Genomic DNA, 27,991 nt, shown 5'->3' with positions numbered 1-27,991 from the left:
GGAGCCTCCCCATACGCGCAGCTTGGAGCAGCGCAGGACTACGCCGGGTGGGAGCTCGGCCTGTGATGTCTGCGGAACTGGTTGCTGAGGAGCTGCAGCTCAGCGAGAAGCACTACCCGCGGTGGCCCGCCCTCTTGCACACCCTCGTCCTACTGCTGTGCTTGCTGGAAACGGCTCGTTCGGGAAGTCAGGCCAGTGAGTGCAGGGCTCTGCTCCGCCCTCCATAGCTGCTAAGTGTGCCCCTCCCCCACGGCGCCTGACCCCCGTCCCCCCTCCCCACCTCCCACCCCCCACCCCCACCCCCCACCCCCGCCTTTCAGCGAGAGTCCCGTCCTCGAGGGAAACTGAGGCCGGATGCCACCACGACCACCACTGTAGGCCTGACGATGCCTCACGCTGCTGCTGAGTCTTATGGGGACTTAATTATGTAGCACCTCTCCCCTTCCTGAGTCATAACTTTCCCCAAACTGTGGCCTTTATCAGGCTCCTTGGGAGTGCTTTCTGGAGCCCAGGGAGGTCTGGGACGATGGAGATTGTGAGATAAGGTCAGGAGTAGGGGGTAGGGCTTCCTCTGAAACTGGTTGCCTCTGGTAAGCAATTCTCCCATATCTCCAATTTAAGCTTAAACTTGGCCAGTAATCACAGGACTTTGGAAGGCCAAGATGGGCGGATTGCTTGAGCTCGGGAGTTTGAGACCAGCCTGGGCAACATGGTGAAAACCTGTCAATACAGAAAATACAAAAAAAATTAGCCAGGCTTGGTGGTGCATGCCTGTAGTCCCAGTTACTCTGGAGACTGAGGTGGGAGGATCGCTTGAGCCCATGAGGCAGAGGTTGCAGTGACCTCATGATTGTGCCACTGCCCTCCAACGTGGGTGACAGAGTGAGACCCTGTCTCAAAAAGAAAAAAAACAACGAGAAGCTGGGCGTTGTGGTGGCTCACACCTGTGATCCCAGCACTTTGGGAGGCCAAGGAGGCCGGATCACCTGAGGTTGGGAGTTCAAGACCAACCTGATCAACATGGAGAAACATTGTCTCTACTAAAAATACAAAATTAGCCAGGCGTGGTGGCGCATGCCTGTAATCCCAGCTACTTGGGAAGCTGAGGCAGGAGAATCGCTTGAACCCCGGAGGCAGAGGTTACGGTCAGCCAAGATCATGCCATTGTACTCCAGCCTCGGCAACAAGAGTGAAACTCAGTATCAAAAACCAAAAAAAGAAAGAAAAAGTACCAATGATGGCTGTGTGTGTGTGTGTATTTAGAGACGGAGTCTCTGTTGCCCAGCTGGAGTGCAATGGTGTAATCTCGGCTCACCGCAACTTCCGCCTCCCGGATTCAAGTGATTCTCCTGTCTCAACCTCCTGAGTAGCTGGGATTACAGGCCTGCACTACCACGCCCAACTAATTTTTGTATCTTTTAGTAGAGATGGGGTTTCCCCTTATCGCTATTTTTTGTTTTTTGTTTTTTTTTTTTTTTTAGCGGCTTTTATCTCCCGACTTATTGCTGTTTTTAACTGCGCCCGGCTGTTAAAAATACATTTTAACATTACTACCAGCTATGTTTTTTGGTATGACCGCCAATCCCCTAAAACTGGTGTGATTTTCTCACATATGAGGAATGTGAGGCTCAGAGTTAAAACCTTGTCCAAGGTAGTATTTCTTAAAAGAATCATCTGAGGTGATTGTTAAAAATACAGATTCGTGGCTGGGTGCGGTGGCTCAAGCCTGTAATCCCAGCACTTTGTGAGGCCGAGGCTGGTGGATCACGAGGTCAAGAGATCGAGACCATCCTGGTCAACATGGTGAAACCCTGTCTCTACTAAAAATACAAAAAACTAGCTGGGCATGGCGGTGCGTGCCTGTAATCCCAGCTACTCAGGAGGCTGAGGCGGGAGAATTGCTTGAACCCAGGAGGCGGAAGTTGCGGTGAGCCGAGATCACGCCATTGTGCTCTAGCCTGGGTAACAAGAGCGAAACTCCTTCTCAAAAAAAAAAAATACAGATTCGTGCCGGGCGCGGTAACGCGTGCCTGTAGTCCCAGCTACTCGGGAGGCTGAGGCTGGATGATTGCTTGAGCCCCGGAGTTCTGGGCTGTAGTGCGCTATGCTGATCGGGTGTCCGCAGTAGGTTCGGCATCAATATGGTGACCTCCTGGGAGCAGGGGACCACCAGGTTGCCTAAGGAGGGGTGAACCGGCCCAGGTCGGAAACGGAGCAGGTCAAAACTCCTGTGCTGATCAGTAGTGGGATCGCGTCTGTGAATAGCCACTGCATTCCAGCTGGGCAACATAGCGAGACCCCGTCTCTATTTAAAAAATAAAAAGAAAAGAAAATACAGATTTGTGGTTGGGCACGGTGGCTCACGCCTGTAATCCCAGCACTTTGGGAGGCCGAGGTAGGTGGATCACCTGAGGTCGGGAGTCCGAGACCAACCTGACCAATATAGAGAAACCCCGTCTCTACTAAAAATACAAAATTAGCCAGGCATGGTGATGCACGCCTGTAATCCCAGAGGCAGGAGAATCACTTGAACCCAGGAGGCTGAGGTTGTGGTGAGATGATATTGTGCCATTAAACTCCAGCCTGGGCAACAAGAGTGAAACACCATCTAAAAAAAATAAACAGGGCCGGGCACGGTGGCTCACGCCTGTAATCCCAGCACTTTGGGAGGCTGAGGCGGGTGGATCACGAGGTCAAGAGATCGAGACCATCCTGGTCAACTAGGTGAAACCCTGTCTCTACTAAATACAAAAAATTAGCCGGGCATGGTGGCACATGCCTGTAATCCCAGCTACTTGGAAGGCTGAGACAGGAGAATTGCCTGAACCCAGGAGGCAGAGGTTGCGGTCAGCCGAGATCACGCCATTGCACTCCAGCCTGGGCAACAAGAGCGAAACTCCATCTCAAGAAAAAATAAAAATAAAAATAAAAAATAAAAAAAATAAACAAATAAACAGATTCTTGGCTGGGCCTGGTGGCTCACGCCTGTAATCCTAGCACTTTGGGAGGCCAAGGCTGGCGGATCACTTGAGGTCAGGATTTTGAAACCAGTGGTGGCCCACATGGTGAAACCTCACCCCTACTAAAAATACAAAAAAAAAAAAAAAAAATTAGCCTGGGGCGGCAGTGAAGTTTGTGGTGACACGTTATGGCACCACTGCACTCCAGCCTGGCCAACAGAGCAAGACTCTGTCTCAGAAAAAGAAAAAAAAAATGCCGGGCATAGTGGTGTGGCCTGTAGTCCCAGCTACTTGGAAGGCTGAGGCTGGAGGATCCCTTGAGCCCAGGAGTTCTGGGTTGTAGTTCACTTTGCTGATTGGGTGTCCGCACTAAGTTCAGCATCCATATGGTAACCTTCCAGAAGGGCAGGACCACGATGTTGCCTAAGGAGTGGGATCACGCCTGTGAATAGCCACTGCATTCCAGCCTGGGCAACATAGCAAGACCCCGTCTGTAATAAAACAAAACAACAAAAATAGGCGGGGCATGGTGGCTCACGCCTGTAATCCTGTAATGCCAACACTGTGGGAGGCCAAAGTGGGTGGATCGCAAGGTCAGGAGCCTGGCCAATATGGTGAAACCATGTGTCTACTAAAAGTGCAAAAAAATTAGCTGGGCATGGTGGCTAGCCTTTTTTTTTTTTTTTTTTTTTTTAGATCACTGTAACCTCTGCCTCCTGGATTCAATCGATTCTCCTGCCTCAGCCTCCCAACCGAGTAGCTGGGCTATAGGCGTCTTCCACCACACTCAGCTAATTTATATATGTGTGTGTATATGTGGTGTGTGTGTGTATGTGTGTATATATATATATGTTTTTTGTTTGTTTGTTCTGAGACAGTCTTGCTCTGTTGCCCAGGTTGTAGTACAGTGGTGCAATCTTGGCTCACCGGGAGTAGCTGGGTAGCTGGGATTTCTTTGAAATCTCATGTGTGTCTTGCACTTAGGAGCACATTTGAATTTGGACTAGCCACATTTCACATGCTCAGTTGCTGCATGTGGCTAATGGCTACCATATAGGACAGCACAGACCTACTGCAGAGTTTGAGAGATCTTAGCAACAAATACTCATCTTACATCACATGTGTCTCAAGAATATTATTATTATTATTTATTTATTTATTTTTTGAGACGGAGTTTCGCTCTTGTTACCCAGGCTGGAGTGCAATGGCGCAATCTTGGCTCACCGCAACCTCCGCCTCCTGGGTTCAGGCAATTCTCCTGCCTCAGCCTCCTGAGTAGCTGCGATTATAGGCACGCGCCAGCATGCCCAGCTAAATTTTTGTTTTTTTAGTAGAGGCGGGGTTTCACCATGTTGACCAGGATGGTCTTGATCTCTTGACCTTGTGATCCACCCGCCTCAGCCTCTCAAAGTTCTGGGATTACAGGCTTGAGCCACCATGCCCGGCCTTATTATTTTAAGATGGAGTCTCTATTGCCCCGGCTGGAGTGCAGTGGCGTGCTCACCTCACTGCAACCTCTGCCTCCCAGGTTCAAGCAATTATCCTGCCTCAGCCTCCCAAGTAGCTGGGATTACGGACATATGCCACCACGCCCAGCTAATTTCTTGTATTTTTAGTAGAGATGGGGTTTCACCCTGTTAGCCAGGATGGTCTGGATTTCCTGACCTCGTGACCCCTCTGCCTCAGCTTCCCAAAGTGCCAGGATTATAGACGTGAACCACCGCGTCCAGCCAAAAAAGACATATTCTTGAGCTAGGTACGGTAGAATGTCCCTGTAGTTCCAGCTACTAAGGAGGCTAAGGTGGGAAAATTACTTGATCCCAGGAGTCCCAGGCTGCAGTGAGCTATGATCATGCCTCTGCATTCCGGCCTGGAAAACATAGCAAGACCACATATTTTTTTAGAGATGGGGTTTCACCATGTTGGCCAGGATAGTGTCCATCTCCTGACCTCGTGTTTCGCATATCTTGGCCTCCCAAAGCGCTGAGATTATGCCACTCTGGCTTTTTTTTTTTTGAGACAGTGTCTCTCTGTCGCCAGGTGCTAGGCTGGAGTACAGTGGTGCAATCTTGGCTAGCTGCAACCTCCGCCTCCCCGGTTCAAGCAATTCTCCTGCCTCAGCCTCCCAGGTAGCGGGGACTACAGGCGCATGCCACCACACCCACCTAATTTTTTTCTTTTTTAAGAGACAGGGTTTCACCATGTTGGTCAGGCTGGTCTTGAACTCCTGATTTCAGTTGATCCGCCCACCTCGGCCTCCCAAAGTGCTGGAATTACAGGCGTGAGCCACCACGCCCAGCCCCCCCCACTAATTTTTTTTGCAGCCTGGTCTTGAACTCCTGACTTCAGGCGATCCACCGGCCTTGGCCTCCCAAAGTGCTGGAATTACAAGCGTGAGCCAACACGCCCAGCACCCCCCCCACCCCACTAATTTTTTTTTTGTATTTTTAGTAGAGACGGGGTTTCACCATGTTGGCTAGGATGGTCTCCATCTCTTGATCTCATGATCCGCCCACCTCAGCCTCCTAAAGTGCTGGGATTACAGATTTGAGCCACCACGCATGGCCCATCTTTATTTTATTGTATTATTATTATTATTTTGAGATGGAGTTTTCGCTCTTGTTACCCAGGCTGGAGTGCAATGGCGCGATCTCAGCTCACCGCAACCTCCGCCTCCTGGGTTCAGGCAATTCTCCTGCCTCAGCCTCCTGAGTAGCTGGGATTATGGGCACGCGCCACCATGCCTAGCTAATTTTTTGTAATTTTTAGTAGAGACAGGGTTTCACTATGTTGACCAGGATGGTCTCGATCTGTTGACCTCGCGTGATCCACCCGCCTTGGCCTCCCAAAGTGCTGGGATTACAGGCTTGAGCCACCGTGTCCGGCTATTATTATTATTTTTTAAAGACGGGGTTTCACCATGTTCGTCAGGCTGGTCTTGAACTCCCGACCTCATGTGATCCGCCCGCCTTGGCCTCCAAAGTGCTTGGATTATACGCGTGAGCCAGCACGCCTGGCCTCTTTTTGTTTTTAATGGAGTTTTACTTTTGCCCAGGTGGAGTCACTGCAACCTCTGCCTCTTGGATTGCAACCTCTGCCTCCCCAGTTCAAGTGATTCTCCTGCCTCCGCAAAACAAAAAAATAGGCTGGGCACACTGTCTCACCCTTGTAATCCTAATACTTTGAGAGTCTGAAGTGGGTGGATCGCCTGAGCCGAGGAGTTTGAGACCAGCCTGGCAAACGTGGCAAAACCCCATCTCTACAAAAAATATGAAAATTAGCCAGGTATGATGGCACACATCTGCAGTCTCAGCTACTCAGGAGCAGAGGTGGGAGGATCACTTGAGACCAGGAAGTGGAGGTTACAGTGATCCGAGATCTTGCTGCTGCTACACACTAGCCTGGGTGATAAAGCCAGACCCTGTCTCAAAAAAATAAAAATAGGCCAGGTGTGGTGGCTCTCTCTCTCCCCTGTGTTGACCTACCCCAGCACTTGCCTCCTGATTCTCAGAACTGAGCATTTAAATTTGATTCATGAGCTTTTTTGTTCCACGACCTCTCAGATAGCTTCATGCTATTGTCCCAGGAGAGTACATGACATCAGGTGGTTGCCCACACCTCAACCTAGTTATGGCTTGAGTAAGCAGGCGAGTGAGAGGATGATGCCACCCACCAGAAGTACAGGATGAGAAGCAGGTTGTTCCATGGCCAGGGCCAAGAGGAAATGCTCAGTTTGGGATGTGTCAGATTTGAGGCCATATGGAACCCTAGGTCCAGATGGCCAACAGGTAGTTGGATATACCAATGTGAAGAGCAGGGATGTAGAGATATGGGAGTCATTACTATTTAAAACAAGATGAGGCCTAGATGAGGCCCTGCAGGGAAACAGGAGGTGCTCTTGCTCTTCCCATTGTTGAGTCTGCATTCCCCTTTGGTGCCCTCAAAAACGGTCACTCAGCCTCACCACATGGGCACCTCTAGTATCTCCTAGGCAAGACTCTTGTTGGAGAATAACTCTTTCCCATCATTCTCTTTTCCTCAGCAACCCACTCTCTGCGCTATGACTTCATTGCTCTTTCCCAGCCCAGCCCTGGGCAAATCCCTTATGAAGTCTCAGGCTACCTGGATGACCAGCCTTTCTTATGGTGCTGCAAGGAGGGCAGGTGGGCAGAGCCCCGCACATCCTGGGCTCAGGCCAGGGACCCAAGAGCTTGGGAAAAGCTGGTTCTCAGACTGAAGGCCAGAGCCCAGCACCTTGTCACCATCCTGAGGAGCATCATGGCACACAACAACCAGAGCCAAGGTGGGCTTGGGGGCTCAGGAGGAGGCAGGAAAGAGAGAAGAGCTCAATGGAGGCCTGAAGATGTACAGCTGCGTTCGTTATCGTTCAGCTAAGATGCATTCAGCTCTGCACGGGGCACTGTGCTAGGCACTCTGGATACCACCCTGCTTCCTTGACATCCTAATGCTATCTCCTCCTGCCTGGGAGAATTCATCTCTGACTCAAACCTTGTTTTATGTAACCAGTGGTACCAAAAGGACTGGGTCTTAGGTATTAGCAAGGGTAGGACAGAAGTATAAGACTCTCACCCTTTCCCCACGTCAAGGAATAGGTCTCTAAGATAAAAGCCACTGTCAAACTCCGAAGCCTTCTCTTCAGGTGAAAAAAAATTTTTTTTTCTTTCTGAGACAGAGTTTTGTTCTTGTTTCCCAGGTTGGAGTGCAGTGGCGTGATGTTGGCTCACTACAACCTCTGCCCACTGCAACCTCCACCTCCCAAGTTCAAGCGATTCGCCTGTCTCAGCCTCCCCAGTAGCTGGGATTACAGGCACCCACCATCATGCCTGGGTAATTTTTAGATTTTTAGTAGAGACTGGGTTTCACCATGATGGCCAGGCTGATCTCAAACTCCTGACCTTGTGATCCCCCTGCCTCAACCACCCAAAGTGCTGGGATTACAGGCATGAGCCACCATGCCCAGCCAGGTGAAAAAATCTTACCCAATTTTCTCAAATCCAGGAAATGGGAAAAACTGGCCTTTTTGTGACAGTCACCTGCCACCACCACCAGTAGTTAATAAGAACCCTGGTGACCTGAGCAAAATATATTTCTAACCAATATGATTTTCTTTTCATCTAGCAAACATTTGAGCCTAATAAGTGCTGTTTATTTTGCTGTTACCAATAACATACCTTACAATAGCAGCTACTTTTTTTTTTTTTTTTTTTGGAGACGGAGTTTCGCTCTTGTTACCCAGGCTGGAGTGCAATGGCGTGATCTCAGCTCACTGCAACCTCCGCCTCCTGGGTTCAAGCAATTCTCCTGCCTCAGCCTCCCGAGTAGCTGGGACTACAGGTGTGCGCCACCATGCCCAGCTAATTTTTGTATTTTTAGTAGAGATGGGGTTTCACCTTGTTGACCAGATGGTCTCGACTTCTTGACCTCGTGATCCACCGCCTCGGCCTCCCAAAGTGCTGGGATTACAGGCTGAGCCACCATGCCTAGCCCTTGAATTCTTGTTGGTAGGTCCTACATTAACACTGGCAAGGATTATCTCATGTAATCTTTACTCCTCTGGTAGAGACTCTGATTATCTCCAGTTGCCAAATGAGGAAAGAAAGCAAGGCTTGGAGAGGTTCAATTATATTTGCCATGGGCATCTAGCCCGTGGCTGGCATTTAGATCAGGGCGGAGGCTGCGGTGAGGCCCTGTGTTGGGCCTTCAGCAGGGTGGGTGGGTGTATATGGAAGGAGGAACTGTGGCTGAACAGTGCGTGCTGGGTACATGGGAGGGAGCCGTTTGCTGCAGGGGAGAGAGGGTGGGTGCAGCGTGACTTTGGTGGGGATGTACATGACAGAGAAGATATGTCTTAGAGAATGAGTGAAGGTTTATCAGTTGGAGAAGGGAATTTCAGGCATTTTGGGAGGAGGTAGGAATAGAAGTGGAGAGAGCCACTGTTTTACCCTCTTGTAACTTTGGAGTTCTGGGATTTTGGCTTTTCAGAGTCACACACCCTCCAGACCACAGTGGTCTGTGAGTTGTTGGGGAACCAGAGCAGCTGGGGACACTGGCACTACAACTATGATGGCCAGGACTTCCTTCTTAGCACACTTGAGTCTTTCAACGCCAGCAAAAGCCAACCAGAACCAAGCAGAGCTGCAGAAAGGGAGAAGGGAAGGGAGCAATCCTTCCTGACCCAGAGCTGCATCTACCCTCTCTGGAAGTACCTGGAAGCTGGGGTGGGACCATGGCCCACCGTAGCTGTGATAGGTACGGACTGATCAGTGTGGAGAAGGTGGAGGAGCTGAGGGCACTGTGGGAGGGACAGAGTGCAGGCCCCTCCGCCAGCCTTCAAAACTCCATTTCGGTACCCATGTCCTAAATGAACGCAGTTCTGTTGCTGACCATCCAAGCCACTGCACTTTCCATCTCTCACATGCTTGGTCAGCCCTTTTTCCACTTGGTGTTCAAGTTCTGACCCAGGGCTGAGCACTCAAGTGTCTCAGGGTGGGGCATCACCTACAGTCACCATGGAACACAGTGGAATGGTGCCTAATGGTGGCCCCGACCCTGGTGTGGAGGATGTACGGCAGCTTGATAAGACCAGAGGCAGCCAGTTTGTCTAGGAGGTCTTGAGGTCTCCTTTGCCACTTTTCCCTGTCCCACCAATCCCCTTGGTGCATGGGACTCTCTGCAAAGCCCCTGGAGAGGAGCCCATAGGTCCTTGACTTCTATCCTCCAGTGTCCAGCTAACTTAGCAGAGGGATGGGCTGCCCCAGCCTCCGAGTCCCTGGGGCCCTAAGACACTTGCCCCTGGGGGCAAGGTGCTGCTCAGAGCCAGCAGTCTGCTGTGATCCCTTTGACATGAGCGTGGGCTCTCCTCTGTGGTGATATGCCAGGCTGATGCTGAGTCTCTGTTTACCCTCAGATGAGCAGCTAGGGTTCAGAGGCATGCAGCAAAGGTAGGGAGCACAGCTGGTCTGACAGAGACCCACATACCCTCTTGCCTTTCAGAGCCTCCCCACACAAAACACCCCCCAGTCTGGATCTTCTGTGGGCTCCTGGCTTCTGCAGTGGTTGCTGTGGGAGCTGCCAGTGCCTTCCTCTGGAAGAAGTGGAGAAAGAGCAGGACAGCAGGTATGCTCTGTATATTAGAGCTGGAAGCAACCTTAAACATTGGACATCTCTCTCTCTGGGAGACTGAGGTTTGAGAAAAGAAATTTCAAGAAGAGCAGCCTAGGGAATATTGAAAAGAGAAGGGAGTGGGTTAGCAGTCCTGTTTCCTCTCTAGCTGACCTGGGTTGCCTCCTCCCAATATATACACACATTGGGTCCATCTCTCTCTGTCTTTGTTTCTCTCTCTCTCTTTGTCTCCTTCCTCCCACATCTTACCCATGAGAAGTTTTGCCTCCTGAAATATGTTTCTTTTTTTTTCTTTTTTTTGAGACACAGCCTCACTTTGTCACCCAGGCTGGAGTGCAATGGCATGATCTCACCTCACTGCAACCTTCCCGTCCCGGGTTCAGGTGATTCTACTGCCTCAGCCTTCCGAGTAGCTGGGATTACAGGCACCCACCACCATGCCCAGATAATTTTTATATATTTTTTTTTCTTTTTTTTTTACATGAATTTCACATGAGATGGCTGATCAATTTTTGTATTTTTAGTAGAGATGGGTTTTCACCATGTTGGCCAGGCTCATTTCGAACTCCCAACCTCGTGATCCACCTGCCTCAACCTCCGAAAGTGCTAGAATTACAGCACTTTACAGGGATTACAGCCACCACGCTCAGCCTGAAGTATGTTTCTTATAAACATCCAAGCAATGAAAACCAAATCAAACCAGGCTCCCAAACCCCTCCTATCTCTCTCTTTTTTTTCCTTTTTTTTAGAGATGGGGTTTCACCATGTTGGCCAGGATGCTCTTGATCTCCTGACCTCATGATCCACCTGCCTTGGCCTCCCCAAGTGCTGGGATTACAGTTGTAAGCTACTGCGACCAGCCAGCATTTTTTTTTTTTGTTAGAGTCTTGTTCTGTTGCCCAGACTGGAGTGCAGTGGCTTGATCTCAGTTCATTGCAACCTCTGCTGCCCGGGTTCAAGAGATTCTTGTGCCTCAGCCTCCTGAGTAGCTGGGATTACACGCATGCACCACCACATGCAAAAAAATACGACAATATTTTTGTATTTTTAGTAGAGTTGGGGTTTCACCATGTTGGCCAGGCTGGTCTCAAACTCTTGACCTCAAGTGATCTGCCTACCTCAGCCTCCAAAGTGCTGGGATTATAGGCATTAGCCACCACTCCCAGCCTGGCCTCCTCCTATATCTCTTGACCAAACTTCAGGGGAAACCCTCCAAGATTTCCCAGGAAGGCTTCTTGGAGGTAGGTGGTGGGTACAGGGAGGTCTGTGCCAAAATCTCATTGAACAGCACTCCCACCTGTCCCACCCCCATTTCTCTTCACAGGTATGCAGAGAGACGTCTACATTCCCATGTCAAGTAAGTGGGCTGGGTAGATGGGAGGGCATATGAGAGTGGGGCAACAATTTTATGTCTGAGTTGGAAGGAAATTTAGAGTTCATTTAGTTCAAATCCTCTTTACTAGGTGAGGAAACTGAGGCATAGACGGGGGAGGTACCATTAGCCGGGGAATCAGAGCCAGGACTTAGAACATGGTCCTTGGCCTCCTAGTTTGTTCCCCACTTTTCCCAGCTCATCCACCTCTCTTGCTCTCACCTCTGACACCCTGCAGGCTACAACCAGAGAGCTGATTCCTCTGTTTGAGGTAAGAGTGTCTTTGGGATAAGATGACCTCAGGGCCGGGCACGGTGGCTCAGCCTGTAATCCCAGCACTTTGGGAGGCCAAGGTGGGTGGATCACCTGAGGTCAGGAGTTCAAGACCAGCCTGGCCAACATGGTGAAACCCTGTCTTAATTAAAAAAAAAAGAAAAGACGACCTCACTTTGCACATCTCATGGAGGAGATCAGAGGGTCCGTTGTTGAGAAGAGGGGATTTGGTTCACAGTGAGCAAAGGAATCTGTCTAAATTGTTGTTAAGGGGGATCATCTCCCAAGGTGGGCCAAGCCTGAACCCTCACTCAGCCCTCCATTTCTTCCCTTTCTTTTGCCTTCAGATAGACAAACCTCAGATGTCAAAATAAGTGGTTTTCTAGACCTGGTCGAGAAGTCTCCATTGGGCCCAACTGAGTTTTTTCAGCTGGTTTCTCAACCAAACGGCACCCCATCTCCGAGTGACGGGAAGGAAGGCTGGGCTGACAGCAGCAAGTCTGCTCCTTTCAATTCTCCCCACCCAGCCATGCCGGCCTCCACACCTGGTGGGGAGAGGTGTACATCATCTGGGTCTCCTGGCAGTGCTCTGTGAAGAGTCTTGACATTGTACTGCAATAATAAAGGTGTGCATGGCTGGGTGTGGTGGCTCACGCCTGTGATCCCAGCACTTTGGGAGGCCAAGGCAGGCAGACCACCTGAGGTCGTGAGTTCGAGACCGGCATAGCCAACATGGTGAAATCCCATCTCCCCTAAAAATACAAAAAATTAGCTGGGCTCGGTGTGCATGGTTGTAATCCCAGTTGCTCGGCAGGCTGGGACAGGAGAATTGCTTGAACCCAGGAGGGAGAGATTGCGGTGAGCCGAGATTACAGCACTGCACTCCAGCCTGGGTGACAGAATGACACTCTATCTCAAAAATTTTAAAAATTAAAAAAAAATAAAGTTGTGTGTGTGAAGTATCTGTTTATGGTGACATTCTAAGACCCAGGGAGTCATGGGACCAGTTCTGATGACTCATCCTGACTTCCAGATTCCTCCAGGCCCAGTGGTGGCCCTCAGAACTGGTCAGGGCCTCAGAGAGCTGGCCTTAGTAGAAGTGAAACCACCTACCCTTCAGATGTAACAGGACAGTGAGAAGGAAGGAACACATGCCCCAACCTCCGATCAGCCATGAGCTCCCCAGCAGGGGGCCGGCTAGGACTCCAGGCATGCAGAGGCTGACCCGTCTCATATCCAGCTACAAGGCAGCCAGGGACCCAGGCACCCACCCCTTGTCTGCGTCCCTCTCGGGAATAGGCCAGAAACACATCACCTACAGTACGAATTGTAATTTAAAAACAAGGGTGGTGTTGAGTGGGGAAATTGAGGAAGGTGTTTTAGGAGCCACTAGGAAAATGGGCAGCAGGGACACTCTTGACTGGCTTGGGGAGAGCAGTTTTGGGGAACCTGGACAATGGCAAGCTGAGAAACACTGGTGTGGAGATTCCAGCCAAATCCCAGGCCTGCTCCTCCCCCTCCTCTGGAAGGCTGTCTTCTTGGCAGACAGCAGAGAGATGCATGACAAAGGTGCCGTGAATGGCTCTGTCCTGGGGGTTGAGATGGCTGGGCAGGGGCCCCCTCCGGTTCTGAAGCCTGTTCCTCCCACCCCCACTAGGCCCCATAAGCTACCTGCCTTTTGAGCAGTAGAGGCTGAGAGATGAACACAGCTCCAGCTCCACTGCCTTGTAGACCTTCAGGCAGACCTATGGCAGGTATTGAAATGCACGCATACAATTAGGCTCGAAAAGTCTACAGACAGGAGATGGGTGCATGACACAGTCAAAAGACTCACAGATGCCACCAAGATTGAAGACAGCTGGCCACGGGACACCCAGCCCCTCAGAAGGCAGAGTCGCTGACCCCAGCAGACAAGCCCAGGCAGGGCTGAGCCTGGAAGCCTTACTTAAGTGGACAGAGGTCAGTGTGCCCAGTGCAGACTTGGCCTTCAAAGCTGTAGGAGCCCCCAGACTTACCCCAGGCCCTCCACTGGGAGCGTTTTGGAAGCAGACAGACAAACGTCAACACTCACAGACAGGCATTCCTTGGTGCTATTCTCTTGCAAACAGAATCAAGCACTAGGCCAGCAGCATGAGCCTCAGGATACTCAGGCCAGACCCAGAAAAACAGACCCTGAGAGGGAGCTTCAGGCAGCCTTCTTCACCCCTCTGCATCTTTCTGCCAGCCAGCCCCTTAGTGGGCACATCACTCAATCTGGGAGACTCGGGGAGGAATGCACGATGAGGCTGGACGCCTGAGTCCCCCAGAGGAAGGAGGAACTAGAAACCTAGGTCCCTGTGGGGGGCCGTTGGTGCCCGTCTGAGGCTCAGCCTTTGAGGGGACTGCAGAAGGGGGTTGCTGGAGCTCCTTTTAGTGTCTCTGAAGGGGATTCTGTGTGAGGGGATGGGGACTGGGGGGTTGGGGAGCAGGAAGCAGTCCCCAGGGGAGCCATCCAAGCCCATTCAAGGGTTGAGCACTTGTTTAGGGTTAGAGCTGCCCCCTCTGGGGACAGGGATTGTCCAGCCAAGGCCATTGTCCTGCCCCCTTCCCCCAGTCCCTCCCAGGCTTCTTTGAACCTGAAGTCAGATATTTTTTTCTCTATACCCCCACCCCTTGGTTTTCCCCACCCAGGGCCTAGGGCTAGAGGCCTGGGCCAGGGAGGTGGGGGAGGGAGAAGGTGTTTTAGGAGCCACTGTGATATTAGATGTCTGAGTTTTGGTCGAGAGGGGAGCAAGGAGCCTGAGGTGCTGCAGTGAACGGGGCCCGGAGCGGGTGTCTGATACCTCTGTTTGAACAAAGGTTGGGAAACTCAGGCCCAGTCAGTCCAAAGCCTGGTCCCTTGAAGGGGAAGTAGGGGCCAACTCCTCAGTCTGTTAGATGAGGAGACTCCGGAGTCTGATTCTGGAAGACGGGGATACGGCATAGAGGCTTTGTCTGGCAGTCTACTCTTGGAGATAGGGTGGAATTTGGCAGGGTGGGCAGATGGTGCCGGGCACCCACACTTCGGGGTGGCTGGGTTTGGCCAGTATCTGGAAGGGAATGCCTAGGGTTCAGGATGGATGGGTCAGGGGGAGGGCATAAGGGAGCAGCTGGCCAGGATGCTTATGGCTACTGATGCATTGAAGGATAGCCTCACACACACGTTCAATAAATTTGAGGAGCTGAGAGGGTGACTGGGCCTCAGTGAAAGGACAGTGCCAGAGGTCTTTAGAGAGGGGGTCAAGCACCTGGGTTCCTGAAGAAAGCGGAGGTGTAGGAGGGATTCCAGACAGGTGGGGTGAGCAGAGCCTGAGAGAGTGCCTGGGAGCCTGTTGGGAGTTTAAAGTTGGGTGTGGTGGCCCACAATCCTGACACTTTGGGAGGCAGAGGCAGGAGCATCGCTTGAGAACAGGAGTCCAAGACCAGCCTGGGTAATATAGAAAGACTCCCTTCTCTACTAAAAATAAAAAAATTATTTTTATTTTCAAGTGCTATTTGAAAATTTTCCCAGCCACTCAGAAGGCTGAGGCAGAAGGATTGCTTCAGCCCAATAGATAGAGGTCGCAATGAGCCATGATCATGCCACTGCACTCCAGCCTGGGCAACAAAGTGAGACCCTGTCTTTTAAAAAAAGGGGGAAAAAAAGTTTCCGTGGAAGACCTGCACCGAGGTCCTGGAGGGGCACTCACTGTGTCTCCCGGTTTTCCCCTTCCACAGACACCACTGCCACCACCATTAGGCAAACACCCTTCGCCTCAGTTTCTCCCCCCACCTCCCTCTCCTCCACCCATCCAGGGGGCGGGGCCAGAGGTCAAGGCTAGTGGGTGGGATTGGGGAGGGAGAGAGGGGTTGAGCAGTCCCTTGGCAAGCCCTCATTTCACCAGGCCCCCGGCTTGGGGCGCCTTCCTTCCCCATGGCGGGACACCTGGCTTCGGATTTTGCCTTCTCGCCCCCTCCAGGTGGTGGAGGTGATGGGCCAGGGGGGCCGGAGACAGGCTGGGTTGATCCTCGGACCTGGCTAAGCTTCCAGGGCCCTCCTGGAGGGCCAGGAATCGGGCCAGGGGTTGGGCCAGGCGCTGAGGTGTGGGGGATTCCCCCATGCCCCCCACCGTATGAGTTCTGTGGGGGGATGGCATACTGTGGGCCTCAGGTTGGAGTGGGGCTAGTGCCCCAAGGTGGCTTGGAGACCTCTCAGCCTGAGGGCGAAGCAGGAGCCGGGGTGGAGAGCAATTCCGAGGGGGCTTCCCCGGAGCCCTGCACCATCCCCCCTGGTGCCGTGAAGCTGGAGAAGGAGAAGCTGGAACAAAACACGGAGGAGGCAAGTGAGCTTTGACGGGGGTGGATGTGGGGACGTGGTCATGGCAGGGCAGCCTGAGTGGGAAGTGGTCACCTGCAGCTGCTCAGACCTGGAACCCAGGAGAGGAGCAGGCAGGGCAGGGAGGGGTGTGTATCGACTGCAGGCAGCCCTGGGAGGCAGGGGCCAGGTGGGAACTGGAAGCTGGAATTTGAAGAGACAACCGCAGGTGAGGGCCGGGCGGCCTGGGGGAGTCGGAAGCTGGCCCAGCCCTTGTCAGGATCGCTCTCATTTCCTAGGCCTGCCCAGGGTCAGGTCACTCATTACTGGCCCAGCACTCAGCTTGGGATTGGTTTGAGCCTCTTCTCCCACCCTTAGTCCTGCTTGAAAATTTGACCCTTATCAGACCCAAAATCTTGGCCTTAGGGTTAAGTATGGCCTAAGGGTAAAAACAGTGATTGTCAGGGGTTTTGTTCCTGAAAGTCTAGGGTGTGACTGGTTTCTGATAGGAGCTCCTGTTTGGTCTGTGTGTGTGCACGTGTGGCGCTGAGTTTACTTCAGTCCAGTATAGGGCTTGTCTTCCCTTGACCTCTGCTTGCCTCAGCCTGTGACTCACCACTGTTTAAGGTGCACACCCTGGCATCCCTTGTAGAGAGCTGGATTTTTATTGATTTCATAAGTTGTAAACAAGAAAAAGAAATGGTGAGAGATTTCTCCAGGCCATTCCCCAGATGTAGAGCTGCTGAGGGATTGAAGGCATCCAGCCCTGCTGAGGAGTATTAAAGATGTATCTTCCAGTCCTCCAAGGTGACAAGTGTAAGCAGTTGGAAATCAAGTACTAAGCCTTGAGACCTCACAAAAAGGTGTGACTGGTTTCAGGAGTGACCGAGAGGCCCCAACCTCTTCGCAGGAGGTCACTGCTGGGCCTTGAATGATAATGGCTGCCAATTGCAGTCCACTAACTAAGTGCCTGGCTGTGTGCTCCGTTTATACATCATTATCTCATTAACCAGCACAAAATCTCCTAGGGGGAGGTATTATTATCCTATTTAACGGGTCTTAACTGCTAAATGATGAAACAAGGATTTGGACCGGTGTTTACTTTATTCCAAATCCCCAGAACATAATTTGGAAAATCCAAGGTAGCAGAGGGCAGGTTTGAGTTACTGGCTGAGCACAAGTTGAGAATGAAAATCAGCCTATTTGAAATTGATATGATTGAGCACCATTGAAACACTTCCTTGAGCCCTCAGGACTACACAGACATTGTTTTTTTCTTGCTAGCTGTGCTCCTCTGTCCCCCAGCAGCCTCACTGGCGTGCCCCAGGGCTCAGTCCTTCAACCTCTCCTCTATCTACCTTTCCTTCCTGTCACCCACCCTCAAGACTTAAATGCCATTTAGACACCAGATGACTACTACCGAATTTTCTGTCTCCAGTGATGGCTCCCTCAACTGCTCCACCCTAATATCCCAGTTGCTCAAGGCCAAGCCCAGTCATCCTCAGCTTCTTTAACGTCCTACGTCCTATCCTTAAGAAACATCCTGAATCAATCACAACGCAATCCCGTGCCCCCATCACCTCTGCTGGGATTACTGCAGTAGCTTCTTGACTGCTTCCTCCCTACTGTCTGTGGCCAACATGTCAGAGTTAGTGTTTTTTATTTTATTTATTTATTTTTATTCATTCATTCGTTCATTGATTTATTTATGGGACCGAGTCTTGCTTTGTTGCCAAGGCTGGAGTGCAGTGGTGTGATTTTGGCTCACTGCAACCTCCGCCTCCTGGGTTCAAGCGATTTTCCTTCCTCAGCTTCTCAAGTAGCGGGGACTACAGACATCCATAACCATGCCCAGCTAATTTTTTGTATTTTTAGTAGAGACAGGGTTTCACCATATTGACTAGGCTAAAGTTGGTCTCAAACTCCTGACCTTGTGATCCACCTGCCTTGGCCTCCCAAAGTAGTGAGTGGGATTACAGGTGTGAGCCACCACACCTGGTCAGTGTTTTACAAGGTGAGGCTGGGCGTGGTGGCTCAGGCCTGTAATCCCAGCGCTTTGGGAGGCCGAGGTGGGCAGATCACTTGAGGTCAGGAGTTCAAGACCAGCCTGGCCAACATGGTGAAACCCCACATCTGCTAAAAATACAAAAAAATAGCTGGGCATGACGGCAGGTGCTTGTAGTCCCAGCTTACTTGGGCAGCTGAGGCAGAATAGCTTAAACCCAGGAGTTGGGAGATTGCAGTGAGCTGAGATCAAGCCACTGCACTCCAGCCTGGGCGACAGAGATTGTCTCCAGAAAAAAGAACAGGCGAGAGATCATTTCACTTGGACTAAACCAAAGTCACTAGGTCCACAACAGGATCTGCCCAGCCGCAAGACCAGCTTTGGGCTCTTGCAGGCCCACTTCAGGGCCTTGCCACTAGACTCTTGTCCTTTGCTTAAGTAATCACCTTTTCTGTCTTTAAAATTGTCACCCTCCCTCCTACATAATCTCCTTACCTCCTTTACTCCATTCCCGGAGACTGCTTTACTTTTTTTTTTGAGATGAAGTGTCACTCTGTCCCTCAGGCTGGAGTGCAGTGGCATGATCTTGGCTCACTGCAACCTTCACCCGCTGGGTTCAAGCAATTCTCCTACCTCAGATTCCCAAGGAGCTGGGATTACAGGCCTGTGCCACGATGCCTGGCTAATTTTTGTGTTTTTAGTAGAGACGGGGTTTTGCCATGTTGGCTGGCCTGATCTTGAACTCCTGACCTCAAGTGATTTTACCCACCTCAGCCTCCAAAAGTGCAGGGATTACAGGCATGAGCCACCGCACCCTGCCTGCTTTACCTTTTTCCATAGCGCAGAGGGAGGAGGCAGCACGGGTCTCACTATGTTACCCAGGCTGGTCTCAAATTCCTGGGCTCAAGCAATCTGCCTGCTTGGGCCTTCCAAAGTGCTAGGATTACAGATAAGAGCCATTGTGTCTGGCCACTTTTTATTTACTTTTTTATTTTTCAGAGCATGAGTGGAAGTTTATTATTATTGTTATTTTCCTTTCAATTGCATTTATTCTAATGCTGAATTTACTCCATGCCATGAGTTTTTGTTTCTTCAGTTTCTTCCTGGACAACCTCCTCTTCTGGTTTAGGAACAATCTGTTCCTTTTCAGGAAGGATCATCCCAATGTGGCAGGGAGAGCTCATGTATGGGTTAATCCGACCGTGAGCTCTGTAGGTCTGTAGGTCCAGTGGCCCATCTTAGGTGCTTCGTTCCCTTGGATATGCTCAATGTCCAGAGAATCTACATCTAAACCCTTAAGTTTGGCATTACTCTCCACATTTTTAAGCATGTGCAGCAAAATTTCAGCACTCTTTTTGGGCCACCAACCTTGTGTCCAGCCCCACGGCTTGGCCTGAGCACACCTGTCAACTCCACCATTGTAACATTGGAATGCTACATATTGTTTGTGTAAAGTGACATCTTTCAGATACTTAGTGGCTTTTCATATATGCACACCCTTGATGGCCTGGGCAGTTCCACAAGTGTTCTTAAAGTTAACACGAAGATTGGAACCTCTTGATTTGCATGATTTTGTGGGTCAAGTGAAGAGCGAACCATTTTCACGAATTACCTCAGGCTGCTTAGGGAAAGAGTGGAAGTTTATTATTAAAAAGCTTTAGAGCAGGAAAGAAAAGGAAAATGCACTTGGAAGAGATCCAAGTGGGTGACTTGAAGAACAAGTGCCAAATAGCACTCTGTCATGCTGGATGTCAGGGCTCTTTGTCCACTGTGTATAGCCGCTGGCTTATAGAAGGTGCTGCATAAATCTGTTGAATTTAAAAATCAATGAGGATGCCTCTATAGTGAAAAAGATACAGTAAAAATGAGGGATAATCAATTTTTTAAATGAGCATTAAGTACACACAAAGCGTGTTATTCATTCTGCTGACACCTGTTCCTTTTTTGCTGTTTGGGCATATGCATGCCATGTCACAGTGTGTGGGGCCCCAAAGCAAGCTGCGGAGAGTAAATTGGATTTAGCTTCAGAGACATGATGCTCTTTCTTTTTAATTAACCCAGAACTTAGCAGCTTATCTATTTCTCTAGTCACAAAAGGTCCTTAAACTGGGGGTAATACTGAACTGAAAGAGACTTTTGCAAGTAACAAATGAGCTAGTCAGGTGGGAGCTTCTAACCTTCATAACCTGACTGGTGTTTCCATCCTTTCACAGTGCTCTGCATCCCCTGGATTTGCAGTTTCTGGGGGAAGAGCAGTCCCTTGTTACAGGCATGAGTCAATGAACAGGGAATGATGGGTGAATGACATTTGCGGATGGGTTATTTCTAGAAGTTAGGTGGGCAGCTTGGGAGGCAGAGGCACTCCTACAGAGCATTCCTTGGGGCCACAGGCATGCTCTTGAATCTCAAATGAAACAGGGATTGATAACTGGTGCATTTATGTTCTTACATGTCTTCTGTCTTTTAAAATCCAGTCCCAAGACATCAAAGCTCTGCAGAAAGAACTCGAGCAATTTGCCAAGCTCCTGAAGCAGAAGAGGATCACCCTGGGATATACACAGGCCGATGTGGGGCTCACCCTGGGGGTTCTCTTTGGTGGGTTCCACTCTGCTTGTTGTGACCACATCTCCCCTCTCAGGAACATTCCTGACCCTAGGCCTTTCCTCCCCATCAAGGGAGTGGGGGAGGAGCAGGGGCAGACGCTACCATCACCCATGAAGAGAAGGGGGGAGGGAGATGCTTGGGCTTTGAGCTCCCTCTGGGAAGAGGTGGGAAGTCTGGATCTTGGAGTCAACAGGGGCCTGCGTGTTCCCTCATTTTGCTTCTCTTTTGACTTGCCTCCCCCAGGAAAGGTGTTCAGCCAAACGACCATCTGCCGCTTTGAGGCTCTGCAGCTTAGCTTCAAGAACATGTGTAAGCTGCGGCCTTTACTGCAGAAGTGGGTGGAGGAAGCTGACAACAATGAAAATCTTCAGGAGGTAAGGGTGGGAGGGGGATACACGAGGACCTTCCCTTTCTTGGCCCAGTTTCCATTGCTTCCATTCCTGGCTTGTGGCTCTCCCTCTTTGGTGCAGTTCTCAGTGAGATGGAGTAAAATGCCTCCCTTCTGCTTGGAGAAGGTCCAGAGTCAACCTTTCCAGGATCCTGCCTTTACACACCACCTGGCTCTGCTGACACATCTAGTCACAGACCCCGGTGACGCTGTTACTCAGCAAGTCCAAAGCTTGCCCTTGTACCCCCTTCCCACCTGCACAGATATGCAAAGCAGAAACCCTCGTGCAGGCCCGGAAGAGAAAGCGAACCAGTATCGAGAATCGAGTGAGAGGCAGCCTGGAGAATTTGTTCCTGCAGTGCCCGAAACCCACACTTCAGCAGATCAGCCACATCGCCCAGCAGCTTGGGCTCGAGAAGGATGTGAGTGGCGAGCCTCTCCATCTCTTTCCTCTGTCACCACCTCTGCTTTCTCTAGCTCTGGCTCCTCCTCCACTCTAGGGCTGTTGGCTTTGGGCAGAATGACCCGGTAGGGTCAGGCCCGTCTCTCCGTTCATTGTCTAATGTCACTCCTCTGTGTTGTCCACTCGCAGGTGGTCCGTGTGTGGTTCTGTAACCGGCGCCAGAAGGGCAAGCGATCAAGCAGTGACTATGCACAACGAGAGGATTTTGAGGCTGCTGGGTCCCCTTTCTCAGGGGGACCAGTGTCCTTTCCTCTGGCCCCAGGGCCCCATTTTGGTACCCCAGGCTATGGGAGCCCTCATTTCACTGCACTGTACTCCTCGGTCCCTTTCCCTGAGGGGGAAGCCTTCCCCCCTGTCTCTGTCCCCACTCTGGGCTCTCCCATGCATTCCAACTGAGGTGCCTATCCTAGGAATGGGGGACAGGGAGAGGAGAAGCTGGGGAAAGAGAACCTGGAGTTTGTGCCAGGGCTTTTAGGATTAAGTTCTTCATTCACTAAGGAAGGGATTGGGAACACAAAGGGTGAGGGCAGGGGAGTTTAGGGCAACTGGTTAGAGGGAAGGTGAAATTCAATGATGCTCTTGATTTTAATCCCCACATGTATCACTTTTTTCTTAAATAAAGAAGCCTGGGACACAGTAGATAGACACATTTATCTTGGTTTGGCCTCCTTTAGTTACTGAGGTGGGGATGGGAATATCCAATGCTCATACCCAAGTGACCCTAAAACCAAGATGCCATTTAAACTCCTTGAGGTCACACAATGTCAGAGGAAGAGCTAGGATTGGAGCCAAGTTTATCTGCATAGGATCCCTTTATAGCTAGTTCATGGAAGCCTGTGACATGGGATCTGGACACCACACTTTTGCCCATATTCATCACCATGTAGCTGTTACGGCTCAGAGCTGGCTTTTTGCTTTCCCCACCCTACTCTGGAATTCTTAAATGGCTTTATACTTATAATCAAGTCTTATTTCTGTTGTACCTAAATCACCCCAACTGGAAACTTCTATTAATATTTTGTGCTTTCTTGGTACCAGGGTCTATCTGGTTTCCACTTAAGGTTTTTGCATACCCTGCCCATAAGTGACTCACCAAATACATAAGGCTTTATTTCTGTACAAATGATGCTTTGACAATAGCTTGGCTTGGTGTAAGGCTCACAAAGGAAAATCACGTGTACCACGTGTGGGGTAAGCAGTTGGATTCATACTGGACCAGGCCAGCCCACTTGCCCTCTGCTGTGTCCACCCATGGAGTGGAGCTGTCACAACAATCATGCTGGTAAACTGCTATAGCTGGTTTACCAGGCTTTCTCTTGCCCTGATGGTAAGGGTGAAGCCTGTAAAACTTCTGCTATCTTTGTGAACTTGACCAAATCCTGGCTACCTTATTTAAATGGCAGTAGGTCTGTTTAAGGGAAAACTAGAAAATTACCTGTATTCCTACCTCCCGCTCAGCCCATATATTTGTACCTTTCCAATAAGCAGGTTTGAATTTGGCTGTTCCTATCTACTCCCCTTCCACTAAGATTCTGAATTAGTTCTCCAGACCTTGCCAAGTGCATTCTCCCTGGAAAGCAAGGAATACCACAGACCCACAAGAAGAGTAAATACCCAGGAATGAAGCTGCTTGTCCTTGACTTGGAAATAAAAGCAAAGCTCTGAAAAGCCCAGTCCTTATGATTTAGTCAGTGGCAAGACTAGCCACAGAGTAGGGAAGTTTTGGGGCCAGGCTCTAGGTTTTCCCAGAATGCCTTAGGTGATGCCACCAAGAACCTTAAGAACTCCCTCTTGCCGGGCGCGGTGGCTCACGCCTGTAATCCCAACACTTTGGGAGGCTGAGCAGGGTGGATCACGAGGTCAAGAGATCGAGACCATCCTGGTCAACATGGTAAAACCCCGTCTCTACTAAAAATACAAAAAAATTAGCTGGGCACGGTGGCATGTGCCTGTAATCCCAGCTACTCAGGAGGCTGAGGCAGGAGAATTGCCTGAACCCAGGAGGCGGAGGTTGCCATGAGCTGATATTGCGCCATTGCACTCCAGCCTGGGTAATTAGCAAAACTCCATCTCAAAAAACAAAAGAACTCCCTCTTACGGCAGGAAAGATAATTTTTTTTGAACTCCCTTAGTTTTCCATCAGTTGCAGGCATGGCTTTTGCAACTGTTCAGTGCTCTGACTACAGATATTTTGGTGTCCATGGCAACATGGTCTTGTAGCTTGTAGCAGTGGGAACTTCCAGGTCACTGGCAATTTCCTGGAGGTGGCAATATCTTTGGCAGGAAGCCATTTCTTTGTCACCTTGGCCACCAGGCTCTGCTCCAGGCCCTGAATGAGTCACATCAATCCACCCTTCGTCCCTGTAATCATTCCATCCTGGGAAGGGACCGGGGCATTTATCAGACACATTTGCTCACTGCTGTCTACTGATGGGCAGCTGTGTCCGAGGGTGCCTTCATGGTTGACCTTAGGTTTGGATGCCAGCACAGCACCCTGGGCATCGAAAGTCAGCCTCCCTTGCAGCCTGGATGCTGCAGCCAACACAGACCACATGGAACCAGAGGTCACAGCCATCACACTGAACCCAGGCCACTGTCTCTTCCTGGGGCAGGCAGCAACAAGGAGCTGCACAGGGCTCCCCGCCCCCAACAGCAGTTGGAGCCATGGGGGCACTCGCTGGGTACTTCCAAGGACGAGGATGGCCACATCGATTTCTGAAGGAAGTAACACAAATACAAGAGTCACTGGAAAACTGTAGGAGACGACCTAGACTTTGCCACCCTATGGCTGGTCATAGGGTGAGTCCACAGAGGCACAGTGGTCTGAGGACTAAGGTTAGTCTAGACCCTGTCTTTAAAAACACATAGGGTGGGTCTAAAAACCTCTAGTGTGAGCCTGGAAGTTCCCCATCCTTAGGCACTAGAAGAATGGGGTTAAAGCTAGATGAATGTAAAAAGTAGGATGTGCCCACTCCAGCTGTTATAACCATTGCCCCACCCACCTCTCATTTTCTCCTGCACATATTTTGCTTTTCTTATCAGAGCTAACCCAGGTCTTGCCACTTCATCTATTCCACCTCCCAGCCTAGGGATAAAAGGAATCAAAAGGCAGTAAAATACTATGAGAGCCAAGTGAGGTCTCTACTTACCCAGTGGGAGTCAGAGGGGCTTTGTCTACACGGAGTTTCTTCCTGGGCTCCATAAGGACTGGTGGTGGGCTCTCAGGAGGCTCACTCTCATCCAGTTCTGCTAACACTTGGTGAGCAGATTTCCTCCGATTGCGTGGGGGTGGAGCAGAAGGTATGATACCCACTTCCCCAGGTGGGGCGGAAACAGGCAAGATCTTTGGTCTACCCCCCCTAGGGGAGAAGGTGAGGGGCTGGGGCCGGAGCTTGCTGAGGCTGCCAATGGAGTTCAGGATCAGTGTGGCCTTGGGGGTAGAGGACAAGGTGCTAAGAGGCCGCTGTGGAGCCCCGAGGGAGGGCAGCATAGGGCGGAAGCCAGCCCCAGCCCCAGCCTGGGCTTCTCCCCTAGACCGTGGGATGGTAATGGCAGCAAAGTCCTGAGGTTTGACTCGTACTTGTTGGAACATGAAGTAGAACTCTGAGGGGCTGGTCCCTGGGGGCCCTTCAGGGCCAAAGGTCAGGAGGTCTCCATCACTCAATTCCAGCCTGTGACCTCTTGGGATTCGGACATTATTGACCAACGTCCCTGTTGATGGTGGGGCACCAGACAAATATGGAGAACAAAAACAGAAATAACCAGAGTCAGGTGGGGAGAAATCTGGCTCTTGTCTGATTTCTGGGGAAGAACCTGAAATGGTGATCAGATTCTCCCTCACATCCTAAGCCCCTCAGCAGGTGGTAGGTACCAGGTAGTATGCTCCTTGTCAGTTGGGAACAAGTCTGTATTTCTTGTGCTTTCCTACAAAGGATCCCTGTCCTCACTCTCCTAAGGTCCAATTCTTCTTTTTTTTTTTTTTTTGAGACGAAATCTTGCTCTGTTGCCCAGGCTGAAGTGCAGTGGTGCAACCTCAGCTCACCGCAACCTCTGCCTCCCAAATTCAAGCAATTCTCCAGCTTCAGCCTCCTGAGTAGCTGGGATCACAGGCATGCACCACCATGCCTGGCTACTTTTATATTTTTAGTAGAGATGGAGTTTCTCCATGTTGGTTAGGTTGGTCTCGAACTCCCGACCTCAGGTGATCGCCTGCTTTGGCCTCTCAAAGTGCTGGGATTACAAGTGTGAGCCACCGCACCTGGCCCCTAAGGTCCAATTTTCAAACATGCTGAGTCTCCCCCAGCTCCAGCTTGTTCAGATCTTAGCTCTACCACTTATAAGCTATGTGACCCTGAGCAAGCCTTTAGTTTTTAAATCAATTAGTTAATTAATTTTTTGGTAGACAGAGTTTCACCATGTTTCCCAGGATGGTATCTAACTCCTGAGCTCAAGTGATCCACCCACCTTGGCCTCTCAAAGTGCTGGATTACAGGTATGAGACACCATGCCCAGACCTGGACAAGTTTCTTAACCTCTTTGTGCCTCATTTTCCTTTACTGTAAATGAGGATAATATTAGTGTCCCTTACATTCAAAACACTTAAAATAGTACCTGGCTCATAACAGTAAGCACTAGACGAATGTTGGCTACTAATACCCCCAACACTCCTAAAGCAGACCTCCAAGAGGCAGAGGTTTTGCCAGGGGCCAGTGGCAGAACTCAAATGTGAATCTAGGCTTTCTGAGGTTAACTGCCTCAAGTCAGGGAGAAAGACACAAGCCCAGATTATTAAAAACATTATTCAACATAGAACTGCCCTAATCCAGGAACAGAGTGCCTCAGCAAAGCTGGAAACTGAATCAAGTCTAAACTTGGCCTCTAGTGGCCCCAGAACATCGCTGCTGTGACACCTTTCTGATGATACCCCAGGTCTTGTATGAGCTAAACGCGACCAACAAGGGTCAGTCTTTCAGAGAGCTTCTGACTGTGCACGCTTCTCCCCCCCGCCCCCCACCCCAGTGACTTTCTTTTAACAGCAGACTGTGCACACTTCTGGTGGGAAGATGAAGGTCTGGACTGTGACTGTCCATCCAATCTGATGGGAGTATGGGAGGCAGGCAGCAGGGTCTTGTGGAGACCCTTCCTAATTCCAGCCTGGAACTTCAACAATACAGGGGCAAAGCTGCCCTGCTTACTGCTCACCTTGGCTGCTGTGGTCTTCCAGGCTGACCCTCCAGTCATCACCCCGGGGCTCGGCATGCAGTTCGGCATGGATGCCAGAGATGAGGCCAGGCTCCTGCTGGGGCCGCAGAGCCACATCACACAGGTCGGCCCTGTGGCCCAAGCGGTAGGTGCAGCCAGCCCCGGCTGGGGGGTGAAAGGTGTAGAGATCCCCGCCCCTGCCGCCCCCTATGCGCAGCAGTTGGAAGCAGGGCAGCATGGGCGGTGCCCACTCTGCACCACCCTTTCCACTTCAGGCATCCATTTCCTTTCCCACTCCTGGGCCACGCACCACTGGCTTAAGTTTGCTTCCCAGTCTGATGCAAACTTGAGTTGTGCTGTGTCCAGTTTCAACTTTGAGCACACTACCTAAGTAGTCCAAATTCAGACTGCAAGCAGTCTAGGACTCAATGCAAAATTTGTTGTGAAGCTGACTTGCTACTGAGAGATTCCAGAAAAGTCTCCATACAATGCAAACTCAGGAACGCATCCTATGGCACCTCACTTGAGCTGGATCCTCAGGTCACAAAATATTTGGAGAACCTCCAATCTGCAAGGCAAGGATATTTTAGGCAGCTCGTTTGTGTGTCGGGGTGGCAGGGCGGGGAGGTCTTGTTACACAAACAGTCTACGTGCAATACGAACACATCACCTCTCTGTAATTTGGAGAAGAGCAGCTTCTTCCTATCAAACTTGCTTATCCTAACAGAGCATTCCTGCTGGCCTGCGCCCCGATCTTCTGGCCAATCCCTCACTCATAACTAGTTTGAACCCCCGAGGGCAATGAATCCACTGTCATCCTCCAAAAGGAATTCCAAACAAGTCCTTAAGTTCTCCAACAAATTGGACCTAAACCCCTGCTTCCCGGCTTCTCTAGGTGGGATTTAAAAAGGAAGGCGCTCCCGCGATCATGCATGGCATACCCGGCCTTTTCCCTCGGCCTCAGCCGCGTTTCGGATCTCCTCTTGCAGTCTCCGAGTGGCCTCCTCTTCAAGCAGTGCCAGCCTGTGCGGCTGCCCCAGGACCCCTTGGGCTCCTCCGCGGGAGCCAACACTTCCGCAGCTGTTTGACAGCCAAGAAGCCGGGGCCTGGAGGGGCGCGGCCTTGGGGCGCAGGCAGCCTACCCCTCCTTCGGAATTCCCGGGCCCGAACTTCGCGCCGAGTGAGCCCGCCCCTGTGCCGTTTCTGATTGGCCAGATTATTTGTTCTCTTCTGCGCCATTGGACGGTGACCCAAGCTCCCCTGACTTCC

At 50.8% G+C, this 27,991-nt stretch overlaps 3 protein-coding genes across 18 annotated transcripts; 2 read left to right on the top strand and 1 right to left on the bottom strand.

Annotated features, from left to right (window-relative positions):
* The first annotated feature begins 24 nt into the window (after positions 1–24).
* LOC100895482 (hereditary hemochromatosis protein homolog) lies at positions 25–12,707 on the top strand. 16 transcript variants are annotated; one of them, XM_035297542.3, is made up of 8 exons: positions 25–195; positions 3,657–3,764; positions 7,003–7,263; positions 8,964–9,230; positions 9,975–10,097; positions 11,428–11,460; positions 11,714–11,746; positions 12,100–12,707. In XM_035297542.3, the coding sequence occupies exons 1-7, from the start codon at positions 66–68 to the stop codon at positions 11,743–11,745; spliced, it is 954 nt and encodes a 317-aa protein (XP_035153433.3). In that variant the 5' UTR covers positions 25–65; the 3' UTR covers position 11,746; positions 12,100–12,707. The 16 variants fall into 16 exon arrangements, with proteins under 16 accessions (XP_035153433.3, XP_035153432.3, XP_078224686.1 ...); XM_035297541.3 differs by having other exon boundaries at positions 12,096–12,707; XM_078368560.1 differs by having other exon boundaries at positions 11,674–11,746.
* Positions 12,708–15,679: 2,972 nt separating this feature from the next.
* Positions 15,680–21,916, top strand: POU5F1 (POU class 5 homeobox 1). The gene is given in 5 exon segments (NM_001265584.1): positions 15,680–16,084; positions 20,540–20,660; positions 20,913–21,043; positions 21,321–21,479; positions 21,650–21,916. Coding segments are annotated over 5 exon segments (1,083 nt in total).
* A 689-nt stretch (positions 21,917–22,605) lies between these two features.
* Positions 22,606–27,904, bottom strand: TCF19 (transcription factor 19). Its single transcript, XM_008994132.5, has 4 exons — positions 27,664–27,904; positions 26,723–27,290; positions 24,670–25,231; positions 22,606–24,235 (listed from the first exon to the last, which is right to left on the bottom strand). Exons 2-4 carry the CDS (start codon positions 26,958–26,960, stop codon positions 23,989–23,991), a joined length of 1,047 nt encoding a protein of 348 aa, XP_008992380.5. The 5' UTR covers positions 26,961–27,290; positions 27,664–27,904; the 3' UTR covers positions 22,606–23,988.
* Between the last annotated feature and the right edge of the window lie 87 nt (positions 27,905–27,991).

This window comes from Callithrix jacchus, chromosome 4 (genome assembly GCF_049354715.1).
Source record: "Callithrix jacchus isolate 240 chromosome 4, calJac240_pri, whole genome shotgun sequence".
NCBI classification, from domain to species: Eukaryota; Metazoa; Chordata; class Mammalia; order Primates; family Cebidae; genus Callithrix; species Callithrix jacchus.
Note: the sequence above shows the minus strand (reverse complement) of the source record. Positions and strands in the feature narration are given on the sequence as shown.

Coding starts and splice junctions, on each gene's coding strand:
- LOC100895482 (XM_035297535.3), top strand. CDS start 66: ATGTCTGCGGAACTGGTTGCTGAGGAGCTGCAGCTCAGCGAGAAGCAC. Junction 10,098..11,427: donor GAGAAAGAGCAGGACAGCAG/GTATGCTCTGTA, acceptor TTCTCTTCACAG/GTATGCAGAGAGACGTCTAC. Junction 11,461..12,095: donor CGTCTACATTCCCATGTCAA/GTAAGTGGGCTG, acceptor TTTTGCCTTCAG/ATAGACAAACCTCAGATGTC.
- TCF19 (XM_008994132.5), bottom strand. CDS start 26,960: ATGCTGCCCTGCTTCCAACTGCTGCGCATAGGGGGCGGCAGGGGCGGG. Junction 25,232..26,722: donor GGAAGACCACAGCAGCCAAG/GTGAGCAGTAAG, acceptor CACCATCAACAG/GGACGTTGGTCAATAATGTC. Junction 24,236..24,669: donor GCCCCTCTGACTCCCACTGG/GTAAGTAGAGAC, acceptor TACTTCCTTCAG/AAATCGATGTGGCCATCCTC.